Source organism: Salvia hispanica, chromosome 3 (genome assembly GCF_023119035.1).
Source record: "Salvia hispanica cultivar TCC Black 2014 chromosome 3, UniMelb_Shisp_WGS_1.0, whole genome shotgun sequence".
Lineage (NCBI taxonomy): Eukaryota > Viridiplantae > Streptophyta > Magnoliopsida > Lamiales > Lamiaceae > Salvia > Salvia hispanica.
In genome coordinates this window covers 21,707,881-21,721,722 of record NC_062967.1, presented here as the reverse complement: position 1 = coordinate 21,721,722, position 13,842 = coordinate 21,707,881, and the positions used below count along the sequence as shown (strand labels likewise).

Genomic DNA, 13,842 nt, shown 5'->3' with positions numbered 1-13,842 from the left:
ACGGATTTCCTCACTGCATCATTACTACGGCGGCAGCACATATTTGCGCCCATTTAATTTCTAACACAAGTGTGTACATGTTGAAGCATTTAATTATAAAGGGTTCCAGACTTTGAGTTTACTGAATAAAACAATACTTAACATAGAAAGCACCGCTGTGTTTGGATTTGCTAGTAAAGAAATGGATGCTTCCATAAAGCATGTATGTGTTGATTAGGAGAGGTGATTTGTTTGCAGAGGACCACTCCGACTTGTTTTGGCCTAATCTTTGTCCGAGACACAGCTTAAAATCGAATTGATGAAATGGATTAAGACATACTATTTTGGCTTTAGTTTTACATAGTTTATAGTGATAGTTTAGGAGATTTGGTTTTAGTTTTTTCCAATCACAAATTAGAATATTCTTATTGTAGGTAGAATACAAGGATAAAAGGCAAATATAAACAGCCAATTAACGTTGTTAGCAATAAAAGCATCAGCAATTAAAACATATATCCCACTCTTCACTTCACGAGTTGAAACTAGTAATAACTAATTATTACCTCATTTAATCCCGGTTCTGCACTGGATAGTGGCTACATGTGGAGAGGTGGCCTAGAAATTATTTTCCTTGATATAACATGTTGGATTAATTGTATCCTTTTTTGGAGTCAAAAATCGCAAGTAAATACACATAGGATTATCGTTTCAAATTTCGGCTACTAATAAACGAGTTCATGACATTCAAAAGTTCAACAGATTGCGCATAAGTTTTCCTATAAACAGGAACTCTTGCCTTGTGAAGAAACATCTTACATCCACAACAAAGCATTGATATCCACGTATATTTCCTCTCTCTAATCTCTACTTCTTACTTTGAGTATTTTATCCTTGTAGAGAATTTTGTAATAGAGCTACATGTCTTGTTATTCCAAAGAAAATATTTAGTACTCCGATTAACATTACAGTGCAATTTTTGGCTCTCTCTCCATCTATTTAGATTTGGAATTGATCTTTCAATAAAAATCCACTTTTTGATAAAATAAATACTACTAGGATTTAAAACTGAACCTTCAGTTCCGAATTCTCTTAATTCTAAAATTTGAATTTTACAACCACGTTAAATATTTAAAATTCAAAATATTTGCAAAATTAAATACTTCTACGGCATGCACCCATACACAACATTGCACACACTATACACCTACAACACACAAACAGCACACAATATTACACAACCCAGAATGGAGTATATAAAATTACATAATACATATGAAAATTACCTTTAAGAAATGCAAAATAGGGATCCCCAGCAATGCGATTTATAACATCTAATGCGGTCTCTACTGTAAGAACAATATGCATATGAAACAAGAATCTTCCTACAACTGGTCCACTACATAAACAGCGACCTTACCACCACCAACACTGTCGAACCACATGTGACTATGGCGTAATTGGAAGAGGTTCGACCCCAGAAACATGCGATGCTGCATCCTCTTTTGACACCGCTACATAGTTGACCGGTGCAGTTGGTCTGGCTTCCCTCTTCCCATCTCTGTTCACAGATCTCGAACCGTTTTGGTGAGCATTTAGCGAGAGGCGCCTATTGGTGCTCCCGTTGGTACCTCCATTGGCACGTGGTGGGCCAACCACTTTCTTGGCACTAGCCTGTCTGGCCGGGCTTGGTGTTGGACCAGCGTCCTGCTCTTTAATCGAGAGTTCACTTAACTTCTTCTGCTCCTGCAAACATAACAATTCCTTTGAGATAGGAACTTGGGAATCTAAAAGAAGATATCATAACACAAATGGATTCGACTTACCCTCAGCCTCTTCTTCTCCTCTTCTCTGTCGTGCCTCAGCATCGCATACTCATCCAGCATCGCGAGTAGAGGAACACCATCATAAGTGAATGTTATTCCATGATCTTCCTCCCATGTCCGGGTTTTAGCAACCAAGCTATCAACAAGAGCTGCATGACCAATATAAATTTAATATATAGATGATCAAAGTATAACTAATTTTAAATGCATAACTAGAGATCACGAATTTAGCTTACTGTAAGAGTGATTTTAGTTCACTATAAGAGCAATTTGGTTCACTATAATTTACAGTGAAGGATTTACTCCGTGAAGGATAGTTCACTATAATGGCGTTTTGGTTCACTCTGTGTTTTCAAATTCATGTTGTGTACTAAAACGCCTTTACAATGAACTAAATTGCTCTTGTAGACTATAAGTGAACTAAATTCGTGTTCTCTAGTTATGCATTTAAGTAGTGCTTGCCCATGTATAGCATGAGATACGGCATAGTTTAATAAGTACCTGGAATTTTATTCACCAATACTCTTGCCTTTTCTGCTCTCTTGAGATTCAAATGTGCACCTCTGCTAACATTATACCTATTTTCATCCTGTTGTCCAATGCAACACATCTTATGATTAAAAACCATGACATGTCAAAATATATTTTGAGATCGGATAGAAGAAATTTATGATTTTGTCAAGCTTTAAGCAGTAAATAAATACTAACAGGCAACACAATCTACGTGGACAGGAGAAGCAAAGAGACAAATACATTACCCTGTTGTAATCTTCGAGCCAGCTTTCTTCTTCACAAGCAGACATCCATTTCTCAACCTTATCCAATATCTCCTTTCTGCTTGTCGCCTCCTCTTTTGCTTTTTCTATCTGATTATCCATGTCAGCTAATAAGTCTGTAGGTTCAACACTCCCGGAATCAATAAGAGACAAAATTCTTTCTCGGGCAGCCTCAGTATCAATCTCTATGTGAGCACGAGCAAATATATGCTCGAGCTCAGTCTGCCTCTTAAAAGCAATTTCCTTCATTCTGCTAGCTTTAAGGTGATCAAGCCTCTCAGCTTCCACTTCAGCCTTTAAGAGTTGCAGGATTCATTAAGTTTAAAGAATAATTTGCAATCTTTCTGCAATTATAAAGTTTCACGCGATAAAGAACTCCCACCTGTTCAATAAGGTCCAAAGCAAGAGCCCCGGGGGAAGTAACCTCATCTACTAATGCAGAAATATTGCACGTTACGTGATCAAACAGAGCACGCTCTTCTGGTGGTGTATCCATCAAGTTCCAGAGGTCAATTAGCTGAGATGCCAATTCTTGAAGCTGTAGAGAAAGATATGAATCAACATACAAGAACCCGTCAAATGGTACGTTGGTCTAAAATTGTAAATTCAAATTCTTCAACAAAAACAAGACAAGATTATGTTTCTTAAATAGTGACCACACGAAATTAACTGAACACATAATTACCTTATCCAATCTCGTTCTCTTGTCTTCCTTTAGTGTTAATACAGTGTCAGCCAACCTTGTTAGGGTATCGTTGCTGATGCTTTTCAACTGTGTACTACGCGAGTCGTTTAGGCTAGGATGCACTTCCGTGACAGTAGTAAGGAAGTCCATGCCAAGAACTGCACAAAGATCGTGTACAGTGCTCACGAATCCAAGAACCTTGTGCAACCTCTCACTCTGCAGGATCAAGAAAAAAAACAACCATGAAGATATTACTACCAAAGACTGCACGAGTAACAAAAATCGCTGATTTATGGCAAGTTATAGACCTCACCTTTTCTTTTTGAAGGTCTTGAAGCTGAGCACGATATCCATCTAACTTCTTAGTGGATAGATCTGATTCATCAACTAAAGGACTCTCAACCTGCTCGCTGGTACCAGAAATTTCAGCGCATATCTTAGTGATCTGAGACTGAACGTCGTAGAATTCCTTTATCCTATCATCCTTTTGCTTCCAAAGTTTTTCCAAAGCTGGAGCTATAGCTTCAAGCTGTTCTTTGATCGTTCCAGACGTCTTCTCAGGCTGCGAAAGAACAAATCAGCACAAGCTACAATTTACTAACATATACTTAAACCACATGATCATCGGTTTTCATATACTTACAATCCCGACATAGGTCTTCTCTCCGAGGGCGGATAGGAGATTGGTGAGCACAACCCGAGCATCTGCCAAAGTCTGAAGAAGGTGTGCCCGAGATTTCACAGCCTGGTCAACTTTTCTCTTGTACACATCCAAGCAGTCTTGCTCCAACTGAAGGAGCATTCTGTCGCGTTCCTCTTCGGTCTCGCCTACTTCATCCCAGATTTGCTGCATTAAGGCAAGGATTAGTTTCGTTGCGCAAATGAAAACAAGATAACAGGGAGTGTAGAAGGGGAAACCTGCAAACGCTCCAGTAAGGATCCACATGTAACTTGGCCATGAAGAGGATTCTCAGCTTCCACAGCTGCCATTCTACTAAAGATTCTTCACACTAACCTGAGAAATTATCAAACAGGGTAAGTAGCATTAACAAGAGAAATTGTTCAACTCAAGAATTCCATATGAGCTAAGAACCTCTTCCAATTAGTGTTTCCTTCAAATTAAAGCAAGGCTATGAAAGGGAATGTTCCAATAACTCAATCCAATTATAGAAATGGGGGAAACACACTAAAACCCTACCTCAATTAGCAAGTAAAACACACACAAAAATGCAAAAGTAGACGACATGAATGAATGGACATCCGAAGGCAGCAACAGCAAAAAAACGAAAACGTCATTTCACTTAGCTTCAACAAAAAATTGGAAAAGGAAGTTGCAGAGCAAGACTCGAAGCAGATACATTGTGATTTTTAGCGGAAAAGAGAGAGAGAGAGAGAGAGAGGGAGAAAAAAAAAGGGTGACCTGATGGCGGTGACGGAGAGTATTCGTATGCAGATCTAGACAAGGAGTATGTGAGCTGAGTTGAGTTGAGTGTGGAGAGAGTGTGCAGAGGAAAAAGGATTCAGTATTTCAGAGTCCAGAGGCAATAAAATGTTGAAAAATGGTCGTGCCGGGGGTGGGCCCCAGCCTACATACGTCGTCGTCTTGTCTCCTTTATTACAACTATCCTATTTTGTTCTGGAATTTTAACCTCTCTATTCCCAATTATTTACTGGACTTGACACTGCACACTTCACATTGTAGAGTCACATGCACAAAGTCTATTTTACCCCTATTTTTAAAATTGAAAAAATTTACTACTCCCATTCCAACATGGTTTCATAGTTCTGTTTTCTCTTTATAACAACCAATCAAGGAACAACCAATTAAGAAATCGTTGAAGTCCATAACAAAAATCCAGTAAGAATAAAATTGTTTGATTCAAATCTTACATATCACTCAACTTGCAACCATTTTGGTTGAGTAAGAATGAAATTATTTTATCTTTATAATCTACTAGTTGTTGGTACTCCCTAATTTTCATTTACTCTTTAAACTGTTTATTTGGTATAGTACTTGGTAGTATATGTCATTTTCATTTTTACTTTTTAGATTTAACGATGTTTGAATTTGTATTTGTGTCTCATGCATACCACTATACTATGGTTCCCTTTTTTCTTTTCTCTAAACCTTATTTCCCCTTCTGAGTGAGCAAATATAACAACACATTTATTTGCTAATTAAAATCTTCATTAACTATAGTTAATACACAATTACTGATTGTGAATGTTTCAACAACTTTGGCTTAGGGAGTTAGGGTGGATATGCATCTCTTTCCAATTTCTCGAATATCATCTCAGACTCAGTAATTAATTTTCTTTCTAACCTTTATTAAGTTCTAGAATGTTTTATCGTGATTAATTGATATTCGTAAGTAATTAAGAAACATAATGAAGTGTATGATTAAATAGATTTTGAAATCATGTATACTTGGAAAAAAATATGCATAAAATATCAATATAATAGAGTCAAATGACTATGGAAAGGAGCTCTAGGAATACAATAGGTTCGAGATGGATTCCACCACAATAGTATAATATATTTTGCTTGTAAAAATTTTTCTTGTATCATAACCACATATAAAGGTTGGATAATGAAAAGGTATATATAGGTATTTAGAAAAATATGAATAATTGTTTTCAACTATTAATCCGACCGAGGAAAATTATTCAACACTAAAAGGTCTTTTCAACTCCTAAAAAGCGAATACTTTGTCCCGTCCCTCGGCATGAGACATGTTGCGACTTGCGGGCACCTCGAGGGACGGACACGCGAATAAGTGAAGGAGCGGGGGTGAACCAATGAGCTCATTCACTCGGCGTGGGAGCGGACATCACAAAATTGTTAATTTTTTTAAATAAAAAAACTGTTATTTTATTTCTGAACTATATTTTCCTCAAATTTCAATTGTTCCGTCAGCCAACGGCCAATTTTTGAATTTCTTAAAAAGGTTTATTCCTACCCTTCTATATATATTCGTTCGATTTAACTCACTTTCTTCGTATTTTCATCTGTTTATTCAATAATGTTTAAGCATTTTTGACAATTCTGCATTGTCTATGCTGTACTTATATGTGTTGTTTTTATTATTCAAGGGGATCATCATTAATTTTCAAACCATCCCAATACAGCGGTCATACATTTCTACATATATCTAACATAAATTACATACTAAAATTGTGGATTAATAATTCAAATGTAGGATTAATTTGAAAAAATAGTTACATTTTTTTTAATCAGTAAATTGCGAAAATGGTAATAACATTGGTGTATTTAAAAACAACAATTAAGTTGGTGTGTTTAAACACACCAATATCATTGACGTCCTATGTGTAATGCACCGTGAATGATCAAGCTTTCTAGCTCAGTGGTATTTAATGTTTTGGGCGAAGGAGAGATCCAGATTCAAATCCTAATAATTCCAACATTTTTTGTTAGGTTGTGCTATCTTTATCTATTAACTTTTTAAAATAATGGAATATAACATTTTTAAATTCAAAAATAAAAAATTTATAAAAGAATGCAAATAAAAAAAATTATAAATTAAAAAATGCGAAAACCCCTCCAAACAAATTTGGCTAGGGATGCCAATTTGTAATAAGACCTACACAATAATATATATAGAAACTCTAAAAAATGGAAAAAGACAAAAAAAAATCGCGAGCCATCATGTTGGCCTTCGCGTGCAAGTGTGTGGCTCGTCCCGTCCTCTCTCTCCTCCAACGGGTGTCGCCGTTGTTCCCTCGCCCTTGTCCAACACAGTTTTTTAACATCTCATAAATCAACACTCATACAAGACTATGTGCCCTAGATAGTAATGTTGTTCACTATACCACACCACGTACTCTCATGCTTTATTTATTGATGAGCACTTTAATTCTTAAATTATTACAATTATGTCTCAATAATTACCACAACAACATATTAATATCTAGTAGTGATGGTGAAGTTTGATTGTTTACATGTTTATGCTTTAATTAATGTTTATTTATTTCAGGATATATTTAACTATATCGGATGTAAAGCACTTATTCGAAATGGGCGGAAGGATCGGGCTTCTTCAAATGGCGCTCATCGTTCCAAGTACAATTTACGAGCAATTGCTGCAAAAGTCGTTGAGTGTTTATTTAATTGAGCTATTTTCTTTTGCTATTTGAGTCTTTATATGATTTAATTGGGATATTCTTAAGTCAAAATAACATATTTATCAATGTTCTAGGTAGTCATGGCATTGTACTAAACACATGAATGCTTATCTTATCTAAGTATATGTAGGTAACGGGAAGAAAATCAGAGCTTGCAAAACTTAATCACTTCATATATAGTTCATAGCAAATGTTATACCTCCCATTGTGTTAGCCAATAGAACTTGCGACACTTCCTTGATCTCAATAAGTGTTTAAGTACACTTTCTTGACTCAATAATGCAAAAAACTTAGATTTGTTTGCTTATTTGTATTCATAAAATATACTTATTTCAATAAGTCAAATACTATATGAGAATGAGGATCCTATGTTGTGCAAGTTTGCACAGCAGGATGCTGGCACTCACATAACAATAAAATAATATAGATTTATTTAATTTATTTGATTTGATTATTTTATTCATATGGATGTAACAGCAGGGCTGCTGTGTAAACGTGCACAGCCGAAGATCTCTATCCCACTATATATGATGAATTACTGAGTGAAAAGTGAATATAGAGTTTATTGTTTACAAATAACTCAAATCTTTGCAAGCTCTCAAATCATGTTTTTCAACATACTAACCCTAACTTATAATACAACTAAATTTCGTAGCTGAAAATAAATCCCAAGACGTTCTATTGAAATTGATGGTTAGACTATTTTAGTAACAATTTCGGTTAAATAAGGAAAACTAACCATGCGTGATTGCGGTTAGTCCAATGCCCATAAGGGGTGTTCAGTTTATCCTTCTTGCAACTTTGTCCCTCTAACACTAACTGTGCTGCCCATGCAGATAGGAAGTTCGGTTTAATATATATATATATATATATATATATAGATTGTCTTTGATTAATTTAATTGATTATTTGGTTTGATTAGACTTGAGATTTGGGGTGGCAAAACGGGTTACCCACGGGTACCCGCACCCGACAAGTCGGGTACCCGTACCCGATTTTAGCTAAATTGATTGTCCCAATACCCGCCCCGTGATATACCGGGATTACCCGATACCCGTGTCGGGTATCCCGTACCCGGCATTGCGGGTACCCGTACCCGACCCGAAATTCGAATAAAAAATTTGAAAACCATAATAATCGTCAATGTTCCCTAATTTACTTAATTAATATTGATGGTAAACTTTGAATAGATTAAGAATAAAAGTGAGGGGACTCTATAACTAGTTCCGATGATGAGTTTTCAATTGTATGTTCGTCGGGATATAAAAATGTTTCAAAAGAATTCTTAGAAACATTTCATTTTCTTCACTCATTTTGGGAAAAAAACAATATAAATACTCTTCTCTACATTATTATCTCTCTTACTTTATTTTTTCTCCATTCTAACTATTTATTTTTAATTTTTCAAAATGAATGTGTATATGGCTATTATTATTTAACTATTTATTTTGTTCTCTAATTTAACTATTTGAAACGCCTCTACTAATATGGAATGAAGGGAGTATTAAAAATGATATATGGCTCTAATACTAATAATAACGGGTATTAACGGGACTAACGGCTATACCCGTACGGGTAGTGGGTATACTCGCTACCCGCAAAACTCTAAAACACACTACCCGATCCCGCCCCATTTCCCGTTATCGTCGAGTATCGGGTACCCGATACCCGGCGGGTAGCGGGTCGAAATGGGAATTACCCATTACCCGCTACCCATTTTGCCACCCCTACTTGAGATTGATAATTTATTTTATACTCAATCATTTAGTCGGATGATTATTTTAACACCTTAAATATGATTTGATTATTTAACATTTTCTCATCTACATTACAAAATTCTCAAATCACGACCCACATAATTATTGAATTTGTTTGTCCTCAACTGATATAATACTGTTTTATATGGGATTATAATTAATTTTTTTTAATTTTAATTTTAGTCATAAATCTTTAATTTATCGCACAACAAATAATTAATCCACACACAATAGTTAATGCAAATCATCCAGTCTCAATCTATATATGCTATTGATCTTATCTATCTATCACAATTCTCAAATTAGGCATTCCAGTATATGACCAGATTTTTTGTTGAGCAAATCTCAAAGTTCATGGACCATTTACTCTTATTTATATATGTATTTATTAATTGAAGAATAGTCGACAAAATTAATCGATGAAGATTATGTGTGGAGCCGTGGAGGTGTTAAATTGCAAAAACGTAGCCATCAATCACCAGATAGAAAGAGGGGAAAGAAAGATTTCGGGGTAAACGTCGCAGTTGTGCTAGTTGTAATCAACATTCAACAACTATCTACGCATAAATGGACGGATCTATATGCTCTCAACAAGGGAAAAATGCCCCACCTTAAAAAAATTTATTTGTGCTATTTTGATCACTATTTTTAATTTTTTTTGAAATACCTTTATAAATGCCCCCTTCTCAAAACCTTAAAATCTTTTGCCCCACCTATAGAGAATTTCTGGATCCGTCCATGACATAATTGTATTACCATTCCTGCATGCATAAAGACTACACTTAATTAAAATTTATTAACTCTTTCAATCTTATTGGATGTAGCCCCTGTCCCATGTGAAAACATACTCACATCTCTAACAAATTTAGCTGCCGATTGCACTATATATAAATGCTACAACTGAAATGCATCAGTGCTCCATAAATGCTCCCCTCTAAAATAAATTCTGATTTTACCTATCATTGACATTAAATATTCTTCTGTTACATGATCAACATGCCCAAATTCCTAACGGGGAACATCAAACTCCAATCGAAATTAACATTCATCACAAAGTATAAGCTATTCGTGTTGTTAATACAACCCAAAGGAAAACAATCGTACTACCATAATTTAGTTGAGCCGGTCAGTCAGGGAAGGTCTATGCAAGACGAGAAGCGCACCGGTACTGCTCTTGGATCAGGCATGTCTATCAGCTTCGTTTTGTTCGTTGTAGCACCCGCGCACAGAACAAGTTCTTGCGAACTGGAGGAAGCCAAGGCCGAGAGGAGAGCTTCAAAAGAAGAATGATGTGTGTGTATGTGCGCGCGCGCGCTATGCATGCAGAGAATTGGTGCATTTAAATGCATGGAGTGCCTACATTTTATATGGGTAGTCTACTATATTGAGGTCCTGCTGACATGGGCGGACCCACATAGAGAAAAGGGTGGGGCTTTAGCCCTGAATTAATTTTTTAACATTTTTCTCTTATAAATTTTTATTATTTATTCCTATTTTTATACCTATATTTATATTATAGCCCTTATTAATCATATAAATTACCTAAAAAAAATATTTTTAAACTATATTTTGAAAATATAGCCCTTATTCCCCTACTTGCTGGCATCAATGCATAGTTAAGGTCCACCTCCACGATTGGTGAGAAATAGTGGACATTAATATTATTACGAGCATATATCCTCAAAATTATGTTGTGTAGTTTACTAAACTCGATGGCTAGAGTACTTAGTATTTGATGATTTCAAATAAAATTAGACTTGTCTAAATTGCAACATCTCCCATGACAAAATTAACATAAAATAAACTTTTACCAATTTATATCAATCTTAAACGAAATTTAATTGCGACTAACTAAGTATTAATAACTTTGAAGCATATAACCGGAGCAAGCAAGTGAAGTACAATTTTATTTCTTTTGCTTTGTCATTTTGTAGAGAGTGACTATGTTTGAATCCTGATTAATATAAATCAAATAATTTTTAAGAAATACAATAAGTCATTTATCACACCCTGAAAAAGTATATTCATTTTTCATATCATTTTAATAATTTAAAAATTGGTCTGAAGTTAGGAACTCGATCAAAGTTCATTATAATATTTTTCAATTTCAAATTTTATAGAATAAAGTTAATATTTTAAAAAGTTACCTGAGATACACCGTAATTAGTTTTAGTTATTCAAAAAATGATTTCTAATTTTTATTTTATAAGAATTTTTCCAGTACTCCCAAATTGTATACCTTTCATATAATGAAAAACTTTCCCTATCCCATTATATAAAGTCCAAATTTTAGTTTCATATCACTAAATTCATTTCTTTCCGCGAGCTCTTTTCTCCACCATCACCTTACAAGCACAGTACTCTCTAATAGTGAATGAAAAATGCTGAATTTTGTGTATACTTGAATCTTGTAATCAAGATTTTATTACTAAAATTAAGAATTTTGAAATCAGACAACATTATTAGTTTATTACTTTTTACTTATAACTTATAAGAATCATTACTCTGTTTACTATTGCTTATTGTAGCTGCAAAAAAAAAAATATCAGACTAAATCATTAATCTTGAAAATATTAAAAAAAAAATCCCCAAGTTATATACTTAGCTTCATTCACATACAAGGATTTTGACCTTGATTGCCAGTCCACTACACAAAATGACGATTTTGCCCATGTAATATATACGCACACAACTGTATAATCAAGTCAGTCGAATGAAATTATAAACTCCTTCATAGATTTTCATTGTCCATCTTTCTGAAGTATTCTCTATCAATTATGCTCTTTTAAGAAACATAACACTATTTATTTCCCTCATCTTTTTTTCTATAGAAATTGTTCATTTCGTTATTTTACATGACTCGGCGTGTCACTTCCTCATTAATACGTCTAACCATTGAGATGGATGAGGGGGGAGAGCCTGGCGGCGTAGTTTTGCAAGGTGGTGAAGGCGACAAGGCTTTCGATTGCTGCTAGATGAAAATTGTAAGGATTACTCCCTTCGTCTCCTATGTGTCCCACATTTTCATTTTGGTATGTTCCTTACTAATTATCTCATTTCAATTTTGTACTTTTAGTAGCAGATCTCACGTTCTAATAAGTAACTCATTTTACTCACATTTTATTATAATATCATTAACTTTTTCAATTAAGTTTTTTCACATTTCTTAAAACTCAAATCTGGTGTCACGTTAAAATGGGACACATAGTGAAAGACAGATGGAGTACTATTTTAGAGGCATCATTTTCCAATTTTTCTCTGCCTATGGTAGAAGAGTTGTGTTACAAGTGCCATATCACTATTTTTTTCAAAAAAATATCATAAAACATTTATAACATCATAAAAAACATTTTCTAGCCCATCTTCCACATCCTTTCATTAAATTGGAAATTGGATCAAAATTTGTCATAATATTTGTCAATTTCAGAATTCATGAAAAAATTATTTTTAAAAACTATATCTACACTTTTATAATTTTTTTTGGTTGGACTTTAGGTGTACCGAATTCGCCGTTGGCGGAATCAAACTAAACCTGCTCGATCGGACTTGCGGGTTAAGGCCGAAAGTTTTCCAGCGGGTGGCAGGGTTTGAACCCGGTCACGATAGCTTCGTGCTGTCCGTTGGTACTCTTATAATTCTTTCATAAACGATTTGTGTATAAAATATATACTCAGAACGACTCATCAATATATTTCGGCCCAAAGCTTATTTACATCTTCAACAAGCCGTTTTCCGAAATCAAAATTTAGGAGTCCAAAATTCATTTTATATTATATGGAAATCTTCCTTGGTATATGGAAATCTCTCTTGTCCAATTATGCTTTATAGTATATGGAAATCTTTCTTGTCCAATCACACAAAAATTCTATTAGTAATTATTTTACATATATGTAAATCTTCCATTTCCAATTACACAAACATTCTATTAGTACTACTTTTACACTCCCATTATAAAAAAGGGCACCATTCCTTCTTCTGACATAAACCCTAGTATTGGCAATTTTAATGGAGAGAAATCAGAGAATACTAGGACAGCCAGACATTGATGAAGATAATGGAGAAGAGAGCAACGTTGTTGATGAACTGGATATGATAATGAACGTAATCAACCGAAAGCTCGTCCCTGAACTTGGGAGGATATTAGGGCGTCAATGGACCAAAAATGATCACTTAAGGACGATGAAAAGAGGGACTCGAGTAGCAGATGCGGTTAATCTCGAGATCGCTCATCTTGGAGCCACCGGGGCCGTGGCTGAAGAACTCGCCCAAGTTCTTCCCGACTACATCCGGATGTTGAGGCACGCATGGCGGGTTTTCAACGAACGCCACTCAGAACCACTCAATGATTACGTTCTCTCTCTATTTGAGAAGCGTCGTTACACGGATGATAAAGATGATGGAGAAGAAGAATGCTGCATATGTCTGGAGCATCTACGCAGAGGACTCGTTGCGACTCTGAGCTGCGGCCATGAGTTCCACGGGTTCTGTGTAGGGAGGTGGCTCTGCTGTGGCAAGAATTTCTGCCCCCTCTGCAAAGCTAGGGCTATTGTGTATTGAGTTTAGGATTCATGCCTTTTTCGTTCTAATTATAAATATGACTTCTAGGGCTTATTTGTATAGGTTTTGAATTTATATATTTAAAGACCTCTTTTGGTGGAGATGAATCTACATGGCTCCGT

General features: G+C 35.2%; 2 protein-coding genes across 2 annotated transcripts; one reads left to right on the top strand and one right to left on the bottom strand.

Annotated features, from left to right (window-relative positions):
* Positions 1-1,184: 1,184 nt before the first annotated feature.
* On the bottom strand, positions 1,185-4,802 carry LOC125209061 (65-kDa microtubule-associated protein 1-like). The gene is made up of 10 exons (XM_048108651.1): positions 4,684-4,802; positions 4,182-4,278; positions 3,907-4,110; positions 3,577-3,825; positions 3,264-3,479; positions 2,961-3,116; positions 2,561-2,872; positions 2,304-2,391; positions 1,803-1,951; positions 1,185-1,722 (listed from the first exon to the last, which is right to left on the bottom strand). The coding sequence occupies exons 2-10, from the start codon at positions 4,251-4,253 to the stop codon at positions 1,426-1,428; spliced, it is 1,743 nt and encodes a 580-aa protein (XP_047964608.1). The 5' UTR covers positions 4,254-4,278; positions 4,684-4,802; the 3' UTR covers positions 1,185-1,425.
* Positions 4,803-13,168: 8,366 nt separating this feature from the next.
* Positions 13,169-13,720, top strand: LOC125209583 (E3 ubiquitin-protein ligase RNF165-like). Its single transcript, XM_048109177.1, has one exon. It carries the CDS (start codon positions 13,169-13,171, stop codon positions 13,718-13,720), a length of 552 nt encoding a protein of 183 aa, XP_047965134.1.
* Positions 13,721-13,842: the final 122 nt, after the last annotated feature.

Excerpts from the sequence above, each read along its gene's own strand:
- LOC125209583 (XM_048109177.1), top strand. The coding sequence starts at position 13,169 with ATGGAGAGAAATCAGAGAATACTAGGACAGCCAGACATTGATGAAGAT.
- LOC125209061 (XM_048108651.1), bottom strand. The coding sequence starts at position 4,253 with ATGGCAGCTGTGGAAGCTGAGAATCCTCTTCATGGCCAAGTTACATGT. Across the intron at positions 3,826-3,906 it reads AGAAGACCTATGTCGGGATT|CCTGAGAAGACGTCTGGAAC; the intron begins GTAAGTATATGA and ends GTTCTTTCGCAG. Across the intron at positions 2,873-2,960 it reads CTTTGGACCTTATTGAACAG|GCTGAAGTGGAAGCTGAGAG; the intron begins GTGGGAGTTCTT and ends CAACTCTTAAAG.